Source organism: Homalodisca vitripennis, chromosome 4 (genome assembly GCF_021130785.1).
Source record: "Homalodisca vitripennis isolate AUS2020 chromosome 4, UT_GWSS_2.1, whole genome shotgun sequence".
NCBI lineage: Eukaryota > Metazoa > Arthropoda > Insecta > Hemiptera > Cicadellidae > Homalodisca > Homalodisca vitripennis.
The window spans coordinates 203,432,485-203,457,339 of record NC_060210.1 but is presented as its reverse complement, the minus strand read 5'-3'; the positions used below and the strand labels follow the sequence as shown (position 1 = coordinate 203,457,339).

At 37.0% G+C, this 24,855-nt stretch overlaps 1 protein-coding gene across 2 annotated transcripts in view; it reads left to right on the top strand.

Annotated features, from left to right (window-relative positions):
- The window catches only part of LOC124360918 (coiled-coil domain-containing protein 149), a 58,045-nt gene that overhangs the window by 20,109 nt on the left and 13,081 nt on the right, over positions 1-24,855 (top strand). For both annotated transcript variants that reach the window (XM_046814919.1, XM_046814918.1), the window contains 5 exons: positions 11,311-11,513; positions 11,604-11,676; positions 15,300-15,381; positions 21,286-21,430; positions 22,964-23,082. In XM_046814919.1, the coding sequence (XP_046670875.1) occupies positions 11,311-11,513; positions 11,604-11,676; positions 15,300-15,381; positions 21,286-21,430; positions 22,964-23,082 (622 nt within the window). The remainder of the gene's footprint in view (positions 1-11,310; positions 11,514-11,603; positions 11,677-15,299; positions 15,382-21,285; positions 21,431-22,963; positions 23,083-24,855) is intronic.

The window sequence follows — 24,855 nt, the reverse complement described above, 5'->3', positions numbered from 1 at the left end:
ACATGTGTGTCACATGATTGTGCGTTTGTTTACACTGTCTGTACAAGGTAGGAATACACCATACATCTGTCGTGGCATGTCTGCACATGGTTACACACTACATGTGTTACTGTCATGATTGTGCTTGGTTTGTTTACACTGTAATATCTATACAAGGTAGGAATACACCATACATCCTGTCGTGTGGCATGTCTGCAGAGGTTACACAGCTACATGTGTCACTGTCACATGATTGTGCTTGGTTTGTTTACACTGTAATATCTATACAAGGTAGGAATACACCATACATCCTGTCGTGTGGCATGTCTGCAGAGGTTACACAGCTACATGTGTTACTGTCACATGATTGTGCTTGGTTTGTTTACACTGTAATATCTATACAAGGTAGGAATACACCATACTTCCTGTCGTGTGGCATGTCTGCAGAGGTTACACAGCTACATGTGTCACTGTCACATGATTGTGCTTGGTTTGTTTACACTGTAATATCTATACAAGGTAGGAATACACCATACTTCCTGTCGTGTGTGGCATGTCTGCAGAGGTTACACAGCTACATGTGTTACTGTCACATGATTGTGCTTGGTTTGTTTACACTGTAATATCTATACAAGGTAGGAATACACCATACTTCCTGTCGTGTGGCATGTCTGCAGAGGTTACACAGCTACATGTGTCACTGTCACATGATTGTGCTTGGTTTGTTTACACTGTAATATCTATACAAGGTAGGAATACACCATACATCCTGTCGTGTGGCATGTCTGCAGAGGTTACACAGCTACATGTGTTACTGTCACATGATTGTGCTTGGTTTGTTTACACTTTAATATCTATACAAGGTAGGAATACACCATACATCCTGTCGTGTGGCATGTCTGCAGAGGTTACACAGCTACATGTGTCACTGTCACATGATTGTGCTTGGTTTGTTTACACTGTAATATCTATACAAGGTAGGAATACACCATACATCCTGTCGTGTGGCATGTCTGCAGAGGTTACACAGCTACATGTGTTACTGTCACATGATTGTGCTTGGTTTGTTTACACTTTAATATCCATACAAGGTAGGAATACACCATACTTCCTGTCATGTGGCATGTCTGCAGAGGTTACACAGCTACATGTGTTACTGTCACATGATTGTGCTTGGTTTGTTTACACTGTAATATCTATACAAGGTAGGAATACACCATACATCCTGTCGTGTGGCATGTCTGCAGAGGTTACACAGCTACATGTGTTACTGTCACATGATTGTGCTTGGTTTGTTTACACTGTAATATCTATACAAGGTAGGAATACACCATACTTCCTGTCATGTGGCATGTCTGCAGAGGTTACACAGCTACATGTGTTACTGTCACATGATTGTGCTTGGTTTGTTTACACTGTAATATCTATACAAGGTAGGAATACACCATACATCCTGTCGTGTGGCATGTCTGCAGAGGTTACACAGCTACATGTGTCACTGTCACATGATTGTGCTTGGTTTGTTTACACTGTAATATCTATACAAGGTAGGAATACACCATACATCCTGTCGTGTGGCATGTCTGCAGAGGTTACACAGCTACATGTGTTACTGTCACATGATTGTGCTTGGTTTGTTTACACTGTAATATCTATACAAGGTAGGAATACACCATACATCCTGTCGTGTGGCATGTCTGCAGAGGTTACACAGCTACATGTGTCACTGTCACATGATTGTGCTTGGTTTGTTTACACTGTAATATCTATACAAGGTAGGAATACACCATACATCCTGTCGTGTGGCATGTCTGCAGAGGTTACACAGCTACATGTGTCACTGTCACATGATTGTGCTTGGTTTGTTTACACTGTAATATCTATACAAGGTAGGAATACACCATACATCCTGTCGTGTGGCATGTCTGCAGAGGTTACACAGCTACATGTGTCACTGTCACATGATTGTGCTTGGTTTGTTTACACTGTAATATCTATACAAGGTAGGAATACACCATACATCCTGTCGTGTGGCATGTCTGCAGAGGTTACACAGCTACATGTGTTACTGTCACATGATTGTGCTTGGTTTGTTTACACTTTAATATCTATACAAGGTAGGAATACACCATACTTCCTGTCGTGTGGCATGTCTGCAGAGGTTACACAGCTACATGTGTTACTGTCACATGATTGTGCTTGGTTTGTTTACACTATAATATCCATACAAGGTAGGAATACACCATACTTCCTGTCGTGTGGCATGTCTGCAGAGGTTACACAGCTACATGTGTTACTGTCACATGATTGTGCTTGGTTTGTTTACACTGTAATACCCATACAAGGTAGGAATACACCATACTTCCTGTCGTGTGGCATGTCTGCTAGCAGAGGTTACACAGCTACATGTGTTACTGTCACATGATTGTGCTTGGTTTGTTTACACTGTAATATCTATACAAGGTAGGAATACACCATACTTCCTGTCGTGTGGCATGTCTGCAGAGGTTACACAGCTACATGTGTTACTGTCACATGATTGTGCTTGGTTTGTTTACACTGTAATATCTATACAAGGTAGGAATACACCATACTTCCTGCCGTGTGGCATGTTTGCAGAGGTTACACAGCTACATGTGTCACTGTCACATGATTGTGCTTGGTTTGTTTACACTGTAATATCTATACAAGGTAGGAATATACCATACTTCCTGTCGTGTGGCATGTCTGCAGAGGTTACACAGCTACATGTGTTACTGTCACATGATTGTGCTTGGTTTGTTTACACTGTAATATCCATACAAGGTAGGAATACACCATACTTCCTGTCATGTGGCATGTCTGCAGAGGTTACACAGCTACATGTGTTACTGTCACATGATTGTGCTTGGTTTGTTTACACTGTAATATCTATACAAGGTAGGAATACACCATACATCCTGTCGTGTGGCATGTCTGCAGAGGTTACACAGCTACATGTGTCACTGTCACATGATTGTGCTTGGTTTGTTTACACTGTAATATCTATACAAGGTAGGAATACACCATACTTCCTGTCGTGTGGCATGTTTGCAGAGGTTACACAGCTACATGTGTCACTGTCACATGATTGTGCTTGGTTTGTTTACACTGTAATATCTATACAAGGTAGGAATACACCATACTTCCTGTCATGTGGCATGTCTGCAGAGGTTACACAGCTACATGTGTCACTGTCACATGATTGTGCTTGGTTTGTTTACACTGTAATATCTATACAAGGTAGGAATACACCATACTTCCTGTCGTGTGGCATGTCTGCAGAGGTTACACAGCTACATGTGTTACTGTCACATGATTGTGCTTGGTTTGTTTACATTTTTATTTATTCTATAATTTACTCATTGCCGTCAGGTTTAGTCCATTGTGGATTGTATTGTTTTGGCGCGCGGGCACGAGTTAATTTACGTTCAGCGGCCGCACGAACAGCAATGAAATGAAATGAAAAATTCTTTATTTTTACAGGCAAAGTTAAGGCCGCATGGCCCTTTCTTACACTTAACCTGTTGCAATGTAAAATTTAAAACATTAAATAAATATTACCTAAGAATAAAACAAAACATAATAAAGATAATAAAATAAAGAAATAATTACATTTACACAAAGTAGTGAAATTAATGTAATATTTCAACGTGTAATAATTAAAATTTAACACATTAATACATTAACCATCTCTACTATTCTTAAAACATAATATAAATTTATATTTTTAATATACAAATAAATTAAAGTATTTATTGCTAAATGAACTTTTTCACACACAATCTCACATTCATCCCTCTGCCAGTGTCACGCCCACAGCATCTCAGACCGGAACTGCCCTGGCTAACCGTTCAAGATACATATCTTTCAGTTTTGCCACAAACCGGGAACTGCTATCGATGGAAGTAATTGTTTGGGGAAGGGCATTCCACAACCTACAAGCCATTACATGGAATGACTTATCAAACGCTGCAGTCCTGTGCTGAGGCATTCTAAAAATTTATGAGCCAGAGCGAGTGCTTCTTACACCTACATGAGACACAGATTTAAAATATTCAGAAAAATATCTTGGAAAACCAAATTTCAATATTGAATGAACTAGTTTTAAAATTTTGATGGATCTTTGATCTTTTAATTTTAGAATATTTGACTGAATATAGTACGGTGTGATGTGCTGCTCCCGTCTCACATCGTAAACGTAACGTATACAGTAGTTTTGAGTTCTTTGCAGCTTCTCACTCAGCACTATGGTCATATCATTGATCACGGAGTTACAGTAATTGAAATGTGGAAGTACGAGTGATTTAGTCAAGAGCAGCTTGATATGTTCTGGTAAAAATCGTTGTAAACGTTTCAGTGAGTGAATAGATGCGAAAACCCGTTTACAAATCTCCGCAACAGCATCAGTCCAAGTCAAAGTCGAGTTTATAGTCAAACCAAGATCCTTCACCTTGTCGTAGTATGGCAGGGTGTTACCATTTACAGTTAACGTTTCAATAGTATTGAAGTTTATTGAGTTTCGTAAACGAGAGTGACAAATAATGATTGGTTTCGTTTTTGCATGGTTTAGTCTCAGGCCATGAGTTTTGGACCACATAACGATATTTGTAATGTCACTATTGATTTTGGTGATACATTCATTAATGGAGTCAATTTTAAAGTGTGAATAGATTTGCAGGTCATCAGCATACATGTGATATGAGCTATGTTTAAGTACAGAATGAATGTCGTTCACGTACAGTACAAATAATAAAGGACCAAGAATCGATCCCTGTGGCACCCCACAAGTAACAATTTCCCAGTCCGAAGTCATGTCATCCACTTTCACACACTGCCGTCTCCCTGACAGATAAGATCTCAGCCAAGTTAATACATGATTAGAAAACCCTATTAGCCCTAATTTAGCTAGCAATACTATTGGTTTACGCTGTCGAAAGCTTTTGAGAAATCGAAAAGAGAGAATTGTGCCCTGTCTGTGATCCATAGCAAGCCTAATGTCATCCGTCACTTTTAAAAGTGCAGTTTCTGTACTGTGGTTGGTCCGAAAACCAGATTGATAGTCACTAAATATGTTGTTGTAAGATAGATATTCAGTGAATTGGCAGTGCACAATTCTCTCTAGGCCTTTAGATAATGCAGGAAGAATATTTATCGGCCTATAATCTGAACATGACGCTGGTGCTGAAATCTTATTAAGAGGACGGACAAAAGCAGACTTCCATTGTGATGGGAAAATACCACTCCTAAGAGACGTGTTGAAAATAAATGTGACTATTGGAAGGACAGCAAATAGAATATTCTTTATGAGGCGTATTGGGATGCCATCGTACCCAACAGCATTACTGCGAATACGGCGTATAGCTTTCAACACGTCACCTTGTATCAGGTTTAAAATTTGTATCAGGTGCTGACAATGCGTCTGGGACGCTGACCACAGACAACACGGCCTCTACTTACTGGCTGTTATGAATCTTGCTATAAATCACTTGACATACTTGCAGAGTGATATCTATAAACCTAATTTTTGACATTAATACTTTATTACTTATTAATAAAGTATTAAATATTACTTTATTAATAATCAACCAATTCTTACCAAGAGTTCTCAATTATTGCTGAAATGCCCACTAAATATCCGTGTGGTACATGTGAAATTGGCGTTAAGTATTCTGGTATTAAATGCACAGGCCTATGTGCAAAATGGTACCATGCAGGATGCCAAAATATCTTAGAAAAGGATTTGAAAAGATGGGCCACTCACGAAATTGAAAAATGGCATTGCATGGCATGCAGGATGTTTCAATCACCATCTTCACCAAACAGAATAGTTGACCCAGTAACACTAAACACCTCAGATACCCTACTGGAACTAGAAAAGAGTATTATTGAAAACAACTTACTAGATAGCTCTAACAGTCGAGAGGATGATCTTCAAATGGCTGCCAAAATAGGATCAGCATTAGTAGCTGAAAACGAACTTTTAAAAGTAGAGAAACTAGAGCTTCAAAACAAACTAATTAGTATGGAGGGAAAAATGGAAGAGGTGGAAAACAATATGGGTAAATATTTAACCAAAATTGAAAATCTTCTACAATTAAATGCAGATGTTCAAGCCCAACTTGATAAAGAAAAGAAATTCCGCATAGAGGTCCAGAATTCCTCTGAGGACCACGATCTTAAATTGGGTCAAATAATTGATAATTATGCAAAACGAATAGCAGAACTAGAAAAAACCAACTCTAGACTGCAGGAAAAAATCCAAAACATAGAAATAACGGCTACAATCTGTAAGGACTCGGCTACTCAGACGTCATCTCCCACAAAAGATGTCCAAGTGTTTGAGGCAAATCAAACCACTGTACTTCTGGGAATATCAGAGATGAATTCAAAGCTTGCTCAAATAGACCTAACTATTAAAACTTTAGCTTCAAGTGCCTGTTGCCAAAAAATAAATAACACTTTGAATATGCCCACCACGCATCAAACTACACTAGGAGTCAATCAAACTTGTAGTAAAAAACTAGAAAACATACTGACCATACCCTCGACAGAACAAAGTTCACCCCCGACCTCAGGAACCAGTCAAACCTGCAACCAAAAACTGATTCTATCTGCAAGGACAACAAAGGCGGAGTCCTCTATTGCCTTACCCATGACAGATTTAAGTGTAACTACGCCAGGAGTCAGCCAAACCTGTAGAAAAAAACTGAAGAATTCTCCAACCATGACAGATGTAAGCCTGACTGTAACACCAGGAGTCAGTCAAACCTGCAGAAAAAAACTGGAAAACATATTGACCACACCCTCAATAGAACAAAATTCATCCCTAACCTCAGGAGCCAGTCAAACCTGCAACCAAAAACTGATTTTATCTACAAGGACAACAGAGGCAGAGTCCTCTATTCCCTTACCCACGACAGATGCAAGCCTACCCATAACGCCAGGAGTCAGTCAAACCTGCAGAAAAAAACTGAAACATATGCGGACTACACCACTGAAAAAACAAAACCCTTCATCAACAACAGGAATGAGCAAAAAATGGATTAAGAAGACAAACAAGTTTAGCGTCTCCCTCCAAATGGCAAAAGCCACTGAAAAAGCTAACATCCAGGAATTTCAATTACCTAAAAGCCCAAACATTAATAGGTTTTTACACAATGAAACCTCCCAAACTTCAGTTCCCACAATCATACCGGAATTCCAGCCAGAACCTCATAAACATTTTTTAGTTCACACCTACCAGAAGAAGACCAAATTCAAAACCAGGTACTTCATCAACTCAAACTTAATAAAAGCTCCAGGAAAAATCTAACCATACTGCATCAAAACATTCGCGGACTAGATAAGAAGATTGATAGGCTAAATCATCTGCTTAACAATACAGATCCCAGTATCCTGGTCCTTACCGAACATGGCCTCAAAAGTGGGGAATTAGAGAGTACAAATCTTCAAGGATACTCTTTAATAGCAAACTTCAGCAGAGAAGACCATAAGCTGGGAGGCGTAGCTATCTATGCAAAAGATGCACTGGCAGACCGGACCAAAGAAATCGATATATCCCACCTCTGTCAAGAGTTCTGCTGCGAAGCGGCTATGGTATCGGTAGAGTCAACTGGTGAAACTATACACATCCTGGGAGTATACCGATCACCTAGAGAAAATACAAGGGCTAGTTTAAATGTCCTGTCAAATATTCTTGACAACACAAAAGCACACAATAAACACCTAGTGCTAATTGGAGACATTAATATAGACAGGATGAAAAAAACCGTAGATAACACTATCTTTGAAACTGAACTGTCCACCCATAACATCAAAAGATTGCCCCTACTTGCCACCCGCATTACTCACGACACAGCCTCTTCGATTGATTGCATATGCACCAACATACCTGAGTACAACGTTGACACAGCCATTATACAAACAGGACTTTCTGATCATACTGCTCAGATATGCCAGATAAATAGATATGAAATAAACACTCTGCCACAGACTTCCTTTAAAAGGCATTTTAGTCAAACCAATTTAGACAATCTAAAATCCCTTCTACTGAACAAAAACTGGGACAACATCCATAATGCTCCTGACGCTGATGCAGCCTACAATATATTTCTAGGAATCTTGAAATTATCACTTGATATCGCTTGCCCCATGAAGAAAAGTAGAAGGAAATCAAAAAAAATAAAAGATTGTGCTATGACAATGAGTCAAAACACCTCAAAGATACTTTTTTAAAATCACTGTATAAATACGAAATGTCAGGAAATATCCAAGATAAAGTAGTTATGGTGGAAAGGAAGAAGAAATATGACAATAAACTTAGAGCCCTAAGACAAAATGCAAACTCAAATTTCATTGAGTCAGCCGCCAACAAAACCAAAGCCCTATGGACTGTTATTAACAATGAAAGAAAAGGAAAACGAGAACTCCTACCTCAAAGCCGTATTGTAATCAATGACAAAGTGGTGGATAATCCAATTGAAGTTGCAGAACATTTCAACACTTTCTTCACTCAAGTTGCTGAAGCAACACTGAAACTCAGCAACCACACAGTAGGAAATCATGACAACAATGCAAACAACCATTCCATAACAGACAACTGCCAAACTGTTTTCAACTTAAGCCCAACAAGTGACAGAGAAGTAAGAGCGGTCATCAATTCCCTTAAATCTAAGCCGTCAAGTGGAATGGATGAATACTCATCCAAAATTGTAAAGCATTGTGCTGAAGAGCTAATACCACCCTTGGTCAGCATAATAAACGCATCTTTCAGCCTTGGTCAATTTCCTGCTGCATTAAAGCAATCAAAAGTGTATCCAAAACATAAAAAAGGATCAACGACTGAAATAAAAAATTACCGTCCTATTTCACTTGTTTCAACCTTTTCTAAAATAATTGAAAAAGTAGTTCTCAATAGACTTATGACCCACCTGGAGCAGTTTAACATAGTCACTAGTTGTCAACATGGATTTCTGAAAGGTAAATCAACCACATCAGCTATCATCAACCTAATTGAATACATCATTGACCAAATAGATAAAGAACAATACATCACTGCTCTGCTTCTTGACTACAGCAAAGCATTTGACTGTCTAGGACATGATCTCATATCAAAAAAACTTAAATCTCTAGGCATTACTGGTATAGCTAACAGTTGGTTTATGAGTTATCTCTCAGGGCGAACACAGGTAGTTGAAGTACAGAGCACTACACATGGCCTTAAAAACACCTTTCAATCAAACCCACAACCAGTCAAACGCGGAGTGCCACAAGGATCAGTTCTAGGCCCAGTCATCTTTGTTTTATTTGTCAATGACTTCCCAGCATACATCCAAGATCACAACACCACCTGTGTTATGTATGCTGACGACACAACACTCCTAATCAGTGATGCTACAGCAGAAGGAGTGCATACAACTGCCTGCAACTCCCTGCGCAAAGCACTGACATACTGCAGAAAAAATGACTTGGCTGTAAATCCATCAAAAACAATACAGATTAATTTTAGTAAAAGAGAAGACTACATTCCAAAAAATACCTGACGTAGAAATTGAAAACCACGTTAAATTTCTAGGAGTCATCCTGGATGGAAGTCTAAACTGGACAGAGCATGTAGATGGCATGTGTAAAAAAATCAGCACAGGTATATATGCTGTGCGGCGCATAAAATGGACTGGAAATTTAGAAACAGCTAAAACAGCTTACTATTCACTAGTAGAAACGCACATGAGGTATGGGCTTGCTGTATGGGGTGGGTCCTCTGCTGGGAACCTCAACAGGGTGCTCATCCTACAGAAAAAAGCCATCAGAATCCTTGCTGACCTTGAACCTCAACAAAGCTGCAGGCAAGCCTTCCAAGCCCTTGGCATAAAGACTATCACTGCTCTTTACATTCAAGAAGTTATTCTACATGCTCATAGTCTGAGTCTTCAAACAGGGAAAGACTTCCACTCGTACAATACTCGTCATGCAACTAACTATGTTCTGCCCCCACATCGCACAGCAATCTTTGAGGAAAAGCCATCCTACATCGGCCGGAAATTGTGGAATGCTCTACCAGATACAATGAAAGGATTGAAGAGGAATGCCCTACAAGGAAGACTGCATAACCTCCTAGTAAATCAACCTTTTTATACACTGGATGAGTTCCTGAACGCCTGCAATGGAGAATGGAGACTACAAAAACCTTGAATTTGTTTCATCATAAGCTGACTTTTTGTAATATGTGACTCTATTACTATTCTTTAAGAATATGTCAATAAAGAAACTTGTCTATTGTCTATTGTCTATTGTCTAAAAGTAAACTCAGGATAACCACAACTACGGCGAGGTAGGTTTTGAAGATGTTTTAAGTAGTCCTCCACTTTTTCCTGACTGAAACTTTGACTACAAGATGTAAAAAATTGGTTCAACTCATTCAGAGGTATAAGAACTGGCTGTGAAATACGTTGTTTTCCTATTTCAAGGCTTTTAACCTTACGCCATAAGTCGCTTGACGACTGTTTCCTATTCTCAAAAAGACCTCGAGTATATCTCAGCCTGGAATTACGCAGAAGTTGTTTAACCCTGTTTCGAATTAAACGGTACTGATCCATAAGTATCTGGTCATTAGAGCGCCTCGCTCTAATGACCAATGAGCAATGGTACGCCACAGTATCGCTCGCTATTGTATACTAGAAAATTCAGCTGTGAAGGTATTCGTTCAGATGGAACGTGGGCCTGCTGGGGTATCCATGATGTAGGAACGATAACACGCGAGCAAGGTTCCGGGGTGGCAGGGATGATGTCTAAATCATAGTCTAAATAATGCGGGTCGGGCAAAGCGATTACAACATCCGGGCCATTGTCTAGACTAAACCTGCCAACATGTACGTCTGCATCACTTAGTTGTGTCACTAACCTCAAAAGTATTATAACAACTGAGGAAACCACCCAATCAGAAGCGCTAAAATGCAGTGAGTAAACTCATATGAATGATTTTTCAACTTCGACATACAACTGCGATCTGTTGGATATTTATAAAACTTTTGAAATGTAAGACCTAAACGTAGACCGTTGTTAAACACTTAGTAGACAAATGAAGACGATCGCCCGATCTATCAGACACTTATAGAACTATTTGGAGTGAAACTTAAAAGCAGATCGCCTTTGCGACCTGAGCTCGTCATCGTGCCGTTAGGCCCGGCCGCTGCGTGACGAGCTCAGCTCGTCAGTGATCCGCAATGGGTTAACCATAAGACCGATGTAAAAATGTTCACTGACGTTCGGTGAAATGTAACAAGTGATCTGTGATGGACGTGGATGTGTCAGGTGGAGCAGCTGGAAGGAATGAGCTCACGAGTATGTCAGCTGGAGGCGGACCTGCGCGGCGTGCTGGACGAGAAGCAGGAGCTGGTCACGGAGCGAGAGAGTTACCTGTGTAAACTGGCCAGACTCAACCACCAACTCAACGTGTTACTCAAGAGTGACACCAGTCGGCTGATAGACATAGACGCGATAGTCATGGATAACAAGTGAGTGCTACACAACGTTATTGTCATCTCTGCTGACCAATTCAGATTTCTGTTTTTCACTACTACAACACAAAGAATTTTCATTTTTAGATACCTCCAAGAGCAGATACAACAACTCCAAGCGGAGAAGGAATTGTCTCATCAGGCCTTACTCAAGTATAAGGTAACTTACTTTCTGTTTGTTACTTCTAGTTCTTACTCATTTATAAATCGTACATTGTAAAACTGTAATAATGATGTAACCGTAAGTTACTACAGGTAAGTGGCAAATAATGGATTGTAAAAATAAATTTTATTACATTTAAATAATATAAAGACAAAGGGTTAAGAGACGTGTAAAATGAGGCTTAACAGTACTAAGTAATTCTTATCTATGTTTAGATACATTTTGTACGTAGCTATTTACATATTTTGTTCTCACATATACTACGATCAAAGTTAGTGATAGTCTATCTTTAGAAGAGCTAAGGCAATCAGCTCATCTGGTACTGTCAAGATTGCCTATCAGGCTCTTTTTGAAAGCCATCTTAGATACGGAATTCTTGTTTGGGATGCTTCCTCAGCAAAGAATCTTGAAGGGTCTTATTATTGCAAAAAAGAGCTCTACGAATTACGGCCTGTTTAAAACCCCTTGATAGCTGTAGACAGGTATTTAAAGAATGGAAAATACTGACTGTTGTAAGTTTATACATACAAGAAACAGTTCTTAACGCAGTTGGAAGGAAGATGCAACGGAACAGGGACCTCCCTCCCAAATGGACCATTCTGAAAGTATGCTCCCGTACACAATTATTGTGAAGTCCCATATAAACACACAGCTTTCTGAAATGAGTGTTTAGGTATAACAGTTGATGCAAATTATCTTGGACTTGACCAAATGGAGTCTTTACAAAAAAGTTATCCGGCTGTATGCATTAAAAATGTGTCAAGGTAATGTTCTGTTGATATATTAAAACTGATTTACCATGCTCACCTTCTCATATGCTATTGACAATCGCCTTGTATAGAGCCTCAAGTAATATATACTTAAAACAAATGATTTAGCAAAACATTGTATTTTTAATTAAATACAAGATAAAGTATTTATTTGGCTTGCCCACCTAGTTTGGCACTCAAATGGAACAATTTTGAGGCCCTGTTCAATGTCATAAACTAAATTAAGTGCAATTTCAAGCACCTCGGTAAAGAGTTCAAGTTTCTTGAGAAAGGAAACACATTTTTCTGGTAATAAAACAAATAAAGAATATAAAAAAAGTGTTGAGAATGCAATTTTACCCTCACACATCATTGGATCTACTTTTGGTTTGTTCTACTATTTGAAAATGTTTTGTTTCATTCGACCTATTTCCTTACTTTACTTACAGCTTTAGTACAGTTTTAGCTCTCACAAAAGTAGGTTATAATTCTATTACAATTTTTGCAATAATGGATGTGCTTTTGTGTTAATAAATGCAGAACTTTAATATAATTTTATTTATATCAATGTAAGATTGCTATGATTTGTGAACCAGTTTGTATAAGCACTTGACTACAAATGATAATTATTGTATTTATTAGTTAATTTAGGTAAAACAAATAACCTTACTAACTTGTGGGTCATACATGAGTCATTTGGAGTGGTTTTAAATGAAAAGGTCTTAAATTCATTGGAAACTAACCTTTGAAATATGTTCATAAATCTAAACTCTCAAGAACGCCATACTTTAACAATTAGTTTTTCAAGTATACTTTCATACAATTTTCAAAAACAAAAATTGAAGAAGTCGATAACATTCTATTTTGCTCTTGCTGTGATGAAAATTCGTACTAACCCTTCTAGTGCTAACAATATATATTGCAAAAACTACAGGAAAATGTTGAAGTATTACATGGAAGTTGCCGGCAAAAATTGTACTGTGATAATTTGTTTACATATTATAAATGTTGTGGTCGATAAACAATCAGAATGGACCAAATTACAATTAAAAAGAATGGTTATACCAATTCTGTAAAATTAATTAGCGTTTAGCTTAAATTTAGTTTAAACACTTTCTAAAAAAACAATTTGTTTTGTGGAAATACTTTTTTAAGTGCTATTATGCATAGAAAACTAGCAAAATGTAAACATTTTTTACAGATTGTGTTTTTAAATGTAATAAATTAGCAGTATATGTACGTTTTATGCATTTTCAAATAAACAATTTATCTGCACAGAAAATAATATAAAAATTAAAAGTCCATCTATAACAACTAGGACTATAGATATTAATATTCCAGAATATTATGAATAAAATTATCAATCAGACATGCAAGACGATATAAAATATTTTTTGATTAGTAAGCTACGAGTGTATATTCCATAAAATTTATTACTAAATTTTTAACTATTAAATATTATCTGGTTTGTCGAAAATAAAAATCATAGTTCTAAATAAAAATTATGGATTTATGTAAAATGGCCAATTAAATAGTTAAATGCTTCAGAATTTCATCACTCTCTATTTTCCACAAAAGAATTGACAAACCATTTAGTAATATTAAAAAGGTCCTTTGGCAAGAAATAAAAATTTCAGTCAAATATATCAAATTAAAAATCAGAGCTTTCTTCTGAAATAAAGTAATGAAGTTTTCAAGTAAAAATCAAATACCACTTGGAAACATCTAAAATAAAAATGTTCATTTCTAACTAAGTTTAATCAAAATTAAAAAATAAAAATCAAACTTCTCTTTCCACTAGTTGTACCTACCTTAACTTTCTTTGCAATTGAGATACAACTCTCTCACACAATAAAATTATTAAAGTTCAGTTAATTTCCAATAAAAAATTCACAATAATACAGTTCAAACTAAATATTAATAAATTACTAAATTTCCAAAACTCAATCAAAAGTTATTAACAAAGTTAAATTTTAATTCACTTTTGTTGCAAGTTTGAACCAAATGTAACTTGTTTGATTCTGTTGTGCTTTATTAGTCATCAAGAATCAGTTATGCAGATTGCTCTGAAGTTTCTATAAATTTAATTTTTCCTATAAAAAAGACAACAAAATTAATTTAATATCAGATCTGGAAGACTATTTCAATATAACGTACAGTAAATTTGGTGCTTACCTCAAAATCCCTTGTGGAAAAAAATTTAGAAACGCGGCGCCACTGTCATCAATTTACTCACGATAATTACCAAAAGGCGCCAAAAATTATGAGCTCGCAGATTTTATAGTTCACCTTCCACCCCCTTCTGATGGAAATCCGTGGCGTTCTCTCATTGGCCCAGCCGTATCCAACTTGAGAAACAATAGCCCTCTCAGATCTTACATAACTGCAGAACACATGACAAGTTCTCATCAATACAAGGCAGTGAACCGCCTTCCTAATAATTTAAAGTTACCAGCACTAACTTGCCAAAGGATTACATATTCGTTTTTATCCCAACTTTTCACAATGTAATTAAAATTAAATCCCAATATTTCTTTCCCAAAAATTTAATTTAATTTAAGTTTTAATAAAAAAAAATCAACCAATGTAGCTTTAAAAACGCTACACCATCCAAAACCGTATTGATTTTATGGATGTTTTAGTAAAATATTGCAAAAGTGTTGAAATAGCCTTGGCATCTTTCAGCAGTACCTTGAGAAAAATCTCTGGCATTTTTCACACTTTTTTGTCATGCTCGAGCACTAAAAGGGTTAATTAGAATGAAATTGAAAGGAAGAGATAGTCATAAATGGAGGTTAAAAATGCACCAAGTGACCCGTGTATGGTCTTTGTCTGTGCCTGTTGCAACATGTCTAACCACTAACATGTTAGAGCATGCTGGACAAGAAACGCAACAAGGGGGTGGTGAAACTAGGCAGTCAGTCCTCTACCATGGTGGTCACACACAAGCAAGGTATACTGCAACTTCTCTGAGCAACTTCTATTATAATATATATATATATATATATATATATATATATACAGGGTGTACATAAAGTCCTGCACGGGTATAATATTTTCTGAACGATAACAGATAAATCAACAAGATTTGGTACATCAACACTACACCTAAAAATCTACTTTTTGAAGGAACTATCAGTTTTCTATAATATCATGGGGACGTCCCGCAAGGAGTCAGAAGAAAATCTTAAATAGGAGCATAGGTCAATATGCACATCATTTTAAAGGGCTTATCTAGCAGAGTTTAATGCCGCAAACCGCACTCAAAAAGATTGATCTAGTACAAAATGGCGGCTGTTCAAAGGTTTTATTTTAAAAAGATGTTTACGTACCAAATGTTTTCAGAGTAAATGTTCGAATTGTTCACCTCCGGTTATTTGACAGTTGGAAAGACGCTCATAAAAACAGAATTTACCAGGGCAACTTGAGGAATCGTCTGACATTCTAGAAGAAAGAACTGGTATTCTTTATCTCAGTTCATTTAAATTTTGAGGCTTTGTGTTGTAGACGTTGTCCTTGAGGTAATCCCAAACAAAATAGTCTAATGGAGAAAGATCTGGTGAACGCGCTGGCCATTCTACAGTCCCCCGCCTTCTGATCCACCGTTGCAAAAAAACAGTGTTTAAATAGGCTCTCACGTCGATGCCGTAGTGTGGGGCGCTCCGTCCTGTTGAAACCAGATATTCTGGAAATGTTCTCCAGAAACACTTCCTGTTTCCATAAAGCGTTGAACAGTTCTCCCTACAGTTGTTCTAGAAATTGGCTGCGTCTCTTGAAAGTAGTCACTAAATAAATGACATGCTTCCTTGTGTGATCGTCTGTTGTTTCCCCAACCAACCAACATAAGCAGTGTTATACGTTCACGTTCGTCAAGCGACGTAGTGTAGTTGAAGAACTACAAGCAATACGACAAACTCTTTTGTACTAAAGCGCACTGATAGAAAGGTTGGACAGCACTACTAAAACAAGAAAACTAGAATAACCTACTATGAATAGACTGGCTAAAAGGAAAGTCCAAACTGCGACCCAAAGATAAGAGCTTTCTAATTGTTACTGTTATCAGGTTTTCCCAGTTATCTATAAAATATTACGACCAAATTCGTAACCCTTGAGGATAACTAACGTCATAATTCACTTCTGTACAACTGACAAGCATAATGTAGTATTTAGGTGCAGTATTCGTTTCGTTGCAGTTTTGCTTTACTGGGTTTATGGCTACTAATAAAATGAAACCAAGTAATACCTTTGAACAGCCGCCATTTTGTACTGGATCAATCCTTTTGAGTGCGGTTTGCGGCATTAAACTCTGCTAGATAAGCCCTTTAAAATGATGTGCATATTGACCTATGCTCCTATTTAAGATTTTCTTCTGACTCCTTGCGGGACGTCCCCATGATATTACAGAAAACTGATAGTTCCTTCAAAAAGTAGATTTTTAGGTGTAGTGTTGATGTACCAAATCTTGTTGATTTATCTGTTATCGTTCAGAAAATATTATACCCGTGCAGGACTTTATGTACACCCTGTATATATATATATGTTAATTTACTAACAAACAATTATAAATCAAATGTATCTTATTTTTTTTAAGAGGTTGTACAATTTTCAAGCCTTATTCTGCCCATCCTCATGTAAGAGGATCTTATCAAACAGGATAAGGGGAAGAGTCAATACAGTACAAGGTACTGATAAAACGTGCAAGGGTCACAGACAGGATTTGAAACTACACTATCTCTAACTCAGGTCCAAAGTTCGACGTCTAAGGGCTACTCTGCCATTGACAATCCCAATACTGTATTTATGTGACTTGAAGTATAAAAGTTAATTTATTGCTTATTCATTATTGTATAAAAATCCTCAATACTTGATTAATTTTCTATAATGAACAAATGATAGCTAAGTATTGTGTTTAAGTTGTTAATTAAAGCTTTGTAATTAAACAAAAAAAGAAGAATGTGATGAAGTATAATCTTCATATTCCAGGTGTTCATCGTTACAATTTGCATTGACTTTGCCTTTTGTTCAGTGTAACTGATGCACATTTGGAATGGTGGATGCTCACAGTTATTTCAAATTTGTATGTGGAACACACCATATTTCTGTGTTCATCGTTACAATTTGCATTGACTTTGCCTTTTGTTCAGTGTAACTGATGCACATTTGGAATGGTGGATGCTCACAGTTATTTCAAATTTGTATGTGGAACACACACCATATTTCTGTGTTCATCGTTACAATTTGCATTGACTTTGCCTTTTGTTCAGTGTAACTGATGCACATTTGGAATGGTGGATGCTCACAGTTATTTCAAAATTTGTATGTGGAACACACACCATATTTCTGTGTTCATCGTTACAATTTGCATTGACTTTGCCTTTTGTTCAGTGTAACTGATGCACATTTGGAATGGTGGATGCTCACAGTTATTTCAAATTTGTATGTGGAACACACACCATATTTCTGTGTTCATCGTTACAATTTGCATTGACTTTGCCTTTTGTTCAGTGTAACTGATGCACATTTGGAATGGTGGATGCTCACAGTTATTTCAAATTTGTATGTGGAACACACACCATATTTCTGTGTTCATCGTTACAATTTGCATTGACTTTGCCTTTTGTTCAGTGTAACTGATGCACATTTGGAATGGTGGATGCTCACAGTTATTTCAAAATTTGTATGTGGAACACACACCATATTTCTGTGTTCATCGTTACAATTTGCATTGACTTTGCCTTTTGTTCAGTGTAACTGATGCACATTTGGAATGGTGGATGCTCACAGTTATTTCAAATTTGTATGTGGAACACACACCATATTTCTGTGTTCATAAACGTATTTGTTTAATAAAATAGATTGGCTATTATAAATTTTCCATGGATGTAATATTTCAGTTATATGTGAATAATTTTGTTTCTAAACTTTTTAATTCTCTTTAATGATGGGCCAGAATCCAGAATTTTCATATCCGATTCCAAATCTTGAAAAATAGATTCTTGATTCTTGTTAATTTGTGTATTACCGATTACCAAATCCGTCGATCATTCTCGAATCTGAATCTTTCTGATTTTTATTATCCTTTTACTGGACTTACACATGCTTATCCCTAACCACTCATAACGTAGAGTCCAGCAGATTACAGTGCTGTGTCGCTATTCCTTGCCCTCTAGACTTGACAAGTGCTATTCCTTGCCCTCAAGACTTGACAAGTGCTATATCTGTATATATCAGTATTTCACATTATTTCTGATTTCTCTAGTATCATTCGGAAGCTTTCTGTAGCACCACATGCTTATCCCTAACCACTCATAACGTAGAGTCCAGCAGATTACAGTACTGTGTCGCTATTTCCTTGCCCTCTAGACTTGACAAGTGCTATTTCTGTATATATCAGTATTTCACATTATTTCTGATTTCTCTAGTATCATTCTGAAGCTTTCTGTAGCACCACATGCTTATCCCTAACCACTCATAACGTAGAGTCCAGCAGATTACAGTACTGTGTCGCTATTCCTTGCCCTCTAGACTTGACAAGTGCTATTCCTTGCCCTCTAGACTTGGCAAGTGCTATTTCTGTATATCTCAGTATTTCACATTATTTCTGATTTCTCTAGTATCATTCTGAAGCTTTCTGTAGCACCACATGCTTATCCCTAACCACTCATAACGTAGAGTCCAGCAGATTACAGTACTGTGTCGCTATTCCTTGCCCTCTAGACTTGACAAGTGCTATTCCTTGCCCTCTAGACTTGGCAAGTGCTATTTCTGTATATCTCAGTATTTCACATTATTTCTGATTTCTCTAGTATCATTCTGAAGCTTTCTGTAGCACCACATGCTTATCCCTAACCACTCATAACGTAGAGTCCAGCAGATTACAGTACTGTGTCACTATTCCTTGCCCTCTAGACTTGACAAGTGCTATTCCTTGCCCTCTAGACTTGGCAAGTGCTATTTCTGTATATCTAAGTATTTCACATTATTTCTGATTTCTCTAGTATCATTCTGAAGCTTTCTGTAGCACCACATGCTTATCCCTAACCACTCATAACGTAGAGTCCAGCAGATTACAGTGCTGTGTCGTTATTCCTTGCCCTCTAGACTTGACAAGTGCTATTTCTGTATATCTCAGTATTTCACATTATTTCTGATTTCTCTAGTATCATTCTGAAGCTTTCTGTAGCACCACATGCTTATCCCTAACCACTCATAACGTAGAGTCCAGCAGATTACAGTGCTGTGTCGCTATTCCTTGCCCTCTAGACTTGACAAGTGCTATTCCTTGCCCTCTAGACTTGACAAGTGCTATTTCTGTATATCTCAGTATTTCACATTATTTCTGATTTCTCTAGTATCATTCTGAAGCTTTCTGTAGCACCACATGCTTTTACTACTAGTGAAATATAGTACAAGTCAATTTTAGTATTTTATAAAAGTTATTTTAATGTTAAATCTGTCAAAATAGTAGATAGCCTTGACCTACGTTCTAACAGAATAAGGCAATTCATTGATTTGGTTAGAATTATCATTTTCATTTTCTAGTAATGAGAACAAATAGTTCAACACTGATAATTTGTTTTTGTAAAATTCATACAATAATTAACATAATGGCCTGATGTTAAAAGTAAATAAATATTACCATAGAAGAAAATTACAGTTATATGACATTTAGGCAGATTAGCACATTATATACATAGAACAATAAATGTGATTTGTCAGCATGAAATGGTAAGCATAGGAAGTACATGTGGTGGGTGTGAAGTGTGTCTGTCTGACCGCAGCTCCAACTACCTTTCAAATTCAGGTATCTAAACTTTTGTTGCAAGAGGAGACTCAGCAGATTTGCAGAGTTGCACAAAGATGGTAGATGGAACATACTGACTGTGTTAACAAATGTTAAACTGAAACTGCCAAAAATAACCAGTCATCTGTAGGAGCAGTGCTTTCTTATGATTTGCTGGAACTTAACCAATCACTGACCAGTTGTGATCAATATGGCTTCTTTATCATTGGTTACCAACTTTTTGGCAATTTCACTCTCTTCTTTGTTGAATTTATTTTCATTTTTGATTATTTCTAAGGTTTCTCTTATTGCTCTTGGATAATAGTAGGAAATCTTAACAAGTACTTTTTATATGTAAAATTGTATCGCATGTTTGGTTTTAAAATTGTGTTATGCCATGGTAGATTTTGTTGTATTTTCATGTTTTGTGTTAGGATATTAAACTCACTTGTTAGGATATTAAACATTTTTATTCCCTAATGTAGACTAGACTGCAGCAACCCAAACTTTGCCAACTCCCGGCATACTCGGTGAAACTTCAACCGATCTCAAACAGTTCTTCACCTTTTGCTCTGACTTGAATACAGTTAAGATGTTGTGTATCCGTAATATCCTGCCTTTCTATTGGTCATTCTTTGACTGTAAGAAAGATAGGCTACTTTTGGATGTCCTTTATTTGGCTTTGATCTAAATGTGGCACATTTTTACTTGTAGCTTAGATGCCTTAGTCTTCTGTGTAGTATTCTAACATTGCAGGATGAGTGGTGATAAAACCCCAATTCTAGATTCTTACTGTAGAGAATATTCTGCAAAAACTGCTGTAATTTTCAGTTCATTACAAAATACATCATCTCTCGATAAAAAGTAAACAGATGGGTTGGTATTACTGCGCTACCTGTGACATAAGTAAAGTTTGGAATTGCTACTTGACAAAATATGTTTTATGTTTCAACAAAACCTTACAAAAATTTGATTACTGTATTTAAATTGCAACATATTCTACAGTGCAACAGATAATTAAAATCAGTAAAATGTTCATTATAAAAACAAAAAAATTAATCAAATGTTTTGTAGTTCAAGAGCTGTTAGAGCGAGGAACGTCTGCTCAGCTTCCAAACACAGAAGCAACACTGGCTGACCTCAAGAGCCTGTGTCTGGCTCTACTGGAAGCCTTGCAAGATAAGACTCTTGCACTTGCTCATCAGAAAAAGGCCAACAAGTAAGTAAACACAGGTGCTTTGTATTGTTTAACCCTTCAACGGTTTGTGACGTATGCTGTATTGACTTGGCTGCACCATTGAGTTTGCGTCATGATGTACAGTATACTTTTTATGACATCGATAAGCTACTTATCGAAATACTGGTTGTTATTTCACCTGATACGCTCGTTATACAGGGTGTACATAAAGTCCTGCACAGGTATAATATTTTCTGAACGATAACAGATAAATCAACAAGATTTGGTACATCAACACTACACCTAAAAATCTACATTTTGAAGGAACTATCAGTTTTATGTAATATCATGGGGACGTCCCGCAAGGAGTCAGAAGGAAATCTTAAATAGCAGCATAGGTCAATATGCACATCATTTTAAAGGGCTTATCTAGCAGAGTTTAATGCCGCAAACCGCACTCAAAATAAATTGATCCAGTACAAAATGGCGGCTGTTCAAAGGTTTTATTTAAAAAAGATGTTTACTTACCAAATGTTCGAATTGTTCACCTCCGGTTATTTGACAGTTGGAAAGACGCACATAACAACTATTAACAGAATTTTGCAGGGCAACTTGAGGAATCGTGTGACATTCTTGAAGTATTCTTTGTCTCAGTTCATTTAAATTTTGAAGCTTTGTTTTGTAGACGTTGTCCTTAAGGTAACCCCAAACAAAATAGTCTAATGGAGACAGATCTGGTGAATGCGCTGGCCATTCTACAGTCCCTCGCCAGTACAAAATGGCGGCTGTTCAAAGGTTCATTTAAATTTTGAAGCTTTGTTTTGTAGACGTTGTCCTTAAGGTAACCCCAAACAAAATAGTCTAATGGAGACAGATCTGGTGAATGCGCTGGCCATTCTACAGTCCCTCGCCAGTACAAAATGGCGGCTGTTCAAAGGTTTTACTGGGTTAAATTTTTACAAGGCAAACTCAACTATGTCAACACTATTTGGACCAAAATAGATTTCCGAGAACTAGATAATCGAATGTATATAGTATTTTTATCAAGGCAATATGGCAAGCTAAACTGTGACATAGTAGGTTAAGTGAATTTAAACTGTCTTAAGTAGGCACTTTTTAACCGAAGTAGGCATCTCGGTCCTACGTAAGTATATATATTTTTTCTTTGTCAGAACAACAAGGCAAACTCTACTATGGTACTGGATATATCTTAGACCTGAAATATATGTCAAGGACTGGAAATATATGCTTTTTGACCGAAGTAAGTTTCCGAGACCTGTGTGATTCGAGATTTGTGTTTTCTTGATCGGGATGACAAGGCAGATTCAGCTGTGACGTTATGTATATAATTAATTGCCAAACATGATATAATAATTAAGTTAAACTCTGATACTATTTACCATGAACTTAAATAATATCTACCTGATGTATGTCTGCTTACGTTTTAAAATTTTTATAGGACTCCCATCATATTACATCATAATTGTTTTTACTAAGTAATATAAGGACTTTGGTTCTGAAGTTTGCGTGCGAAACCACAGGTAACAGCTAGTAATAATATTTATTTGCTCATAGGATCCTAGCGAGTCGCATCTCGGACTTGGAACAAAGGTTCAGCAGCAACGCTCCAATCCAACTTCTGCAGCAGAGTCTCGCTAGCACTGATGTGATGTCGCTACCTCTCCGTCTCACCGGTGTGTAATACAAGTTAGTCATTAGCACTAGACAGCCTGTACAAATTTATATACTATTAATTGATAAATTCACTAACTATATCACGTTCGCTACCGCAGTGTTAATTATTTTCCATTAATATAGACCACCGACGCATATTTGAGTCTACCTATTTATTTCGCACAGACTGCTGACACACATTTGCGTCCGGTGATCACATTAAATTAGACCAGAGACGCATATTTGTGTCCGTGTCACCATTGTATTGACGAGACTATTTCTCATGAACGGTTTATTTTAAAGCTCTATTCTCTTTGTACCCGACTCATATTTGAGTCCCTCGGTCTGTGGCTACGACGATTAGTGACGTCACAATACGGTTAGCTAAACAGCTGTTGGTTTACATTCTGCTTAGTCACTGTGCTCAGCTGTATGTAAGAGTAACCTAACCTCAAAGCTATAACGTGGTTTAGTACACCTACGGACTAGATTGTTGTTGTTATAGTGTTAACAGAGTAGTGTTTACAATGGAACGAAACAGAAGACGAGAAAAATCCTCATAATTTTTACAAACAAACAGTGAAATAGACCGTATGATTACTGACCAAAATAGTAATGACTCTGAACTACGTGATTCGTTCTCTACAGACGTAGGTAGTGAGTATCATCCATCTAGTGAAAGCGAAACTGATGGTGAGGAAAACGTAAGGTACTTACCTGATAATTTCATTGAATCTATAGCAGAATATACGGACATAGAAATAGGACTAGCAGAAAATGCTGAAATGGAAGTAAACATAATCGAAAATGAAAATAATCGGTATGATTTGGCACAGCAGGATCATAATGTAGAAATGGTAGTAAATGCTATCCACGAACAATTGATTGGATTGTGGACAAACACTAATAATGTCCCTCAAACCTTCGATTTTATAGGACAGGAACAAATAAACATTCAAGCGGATGATCCGGCGGAAGTATTTGGCAGCATATTTGATGATTCCATCCTCGATAAAATTCCATCCTCACATGGACCAATAAAAGAGCAAATGTCAATCGGGGAAACCCTATACCAAAGCATGCAGCACTCAATAAATGGATAGACTTTAACAGATGAAGTAAAAAAGATTTTAGGCCTTTGCATCTTAATGGTTAATGTGCGTTTACCAATTTTTAAGCACTATTGGTCTACAGATCCATTCATTATATGCCCACCCAATTTTTGGCAATACAATGTCTCGAACTAGATTTGAGAGCATTTTAGGATGTTTATGCTTTTATGACACTCAGACAGATTGCACTGAGCATAAGTTGCACAAGATTGATCAAGTTCTAACCCACATTTTAGAGAACTGTAACAAAGTATTCAGTCCTGGGACATCCCTCTCTCTGGAAGAGGCTATGATTTTGTTTTGCAGAAGACTTTCATTTTGTCAATATATAAAGAGTAAAGCTCATAAGTTAGTACGGAATAAAGTTGTACAAACTTTGCACATCTGGTGGCTTTATTCTGAACATTTTAATCTATCAAGGAAAAAGTACGATAGTGCATGAAGACAAAGGCCACACTTATCAAGTTGTCATGAAACTGATGGAAAATGTCGTTGGGAAAGGTTACACAGTTTATTTAGATAACTTCTACAACAGCGTCGCCCTATCAGAAAACTTGATTCAGTGCAAAACAAATATATGTGGGACGTTACAAGTCGACAGAGCAGGTAACCCGCAGGTAGTAGTAAAGTCAAAGTTACAGAAGGGAGAGTATATTAGTCAGCAAAAGGGTGATGTGACGG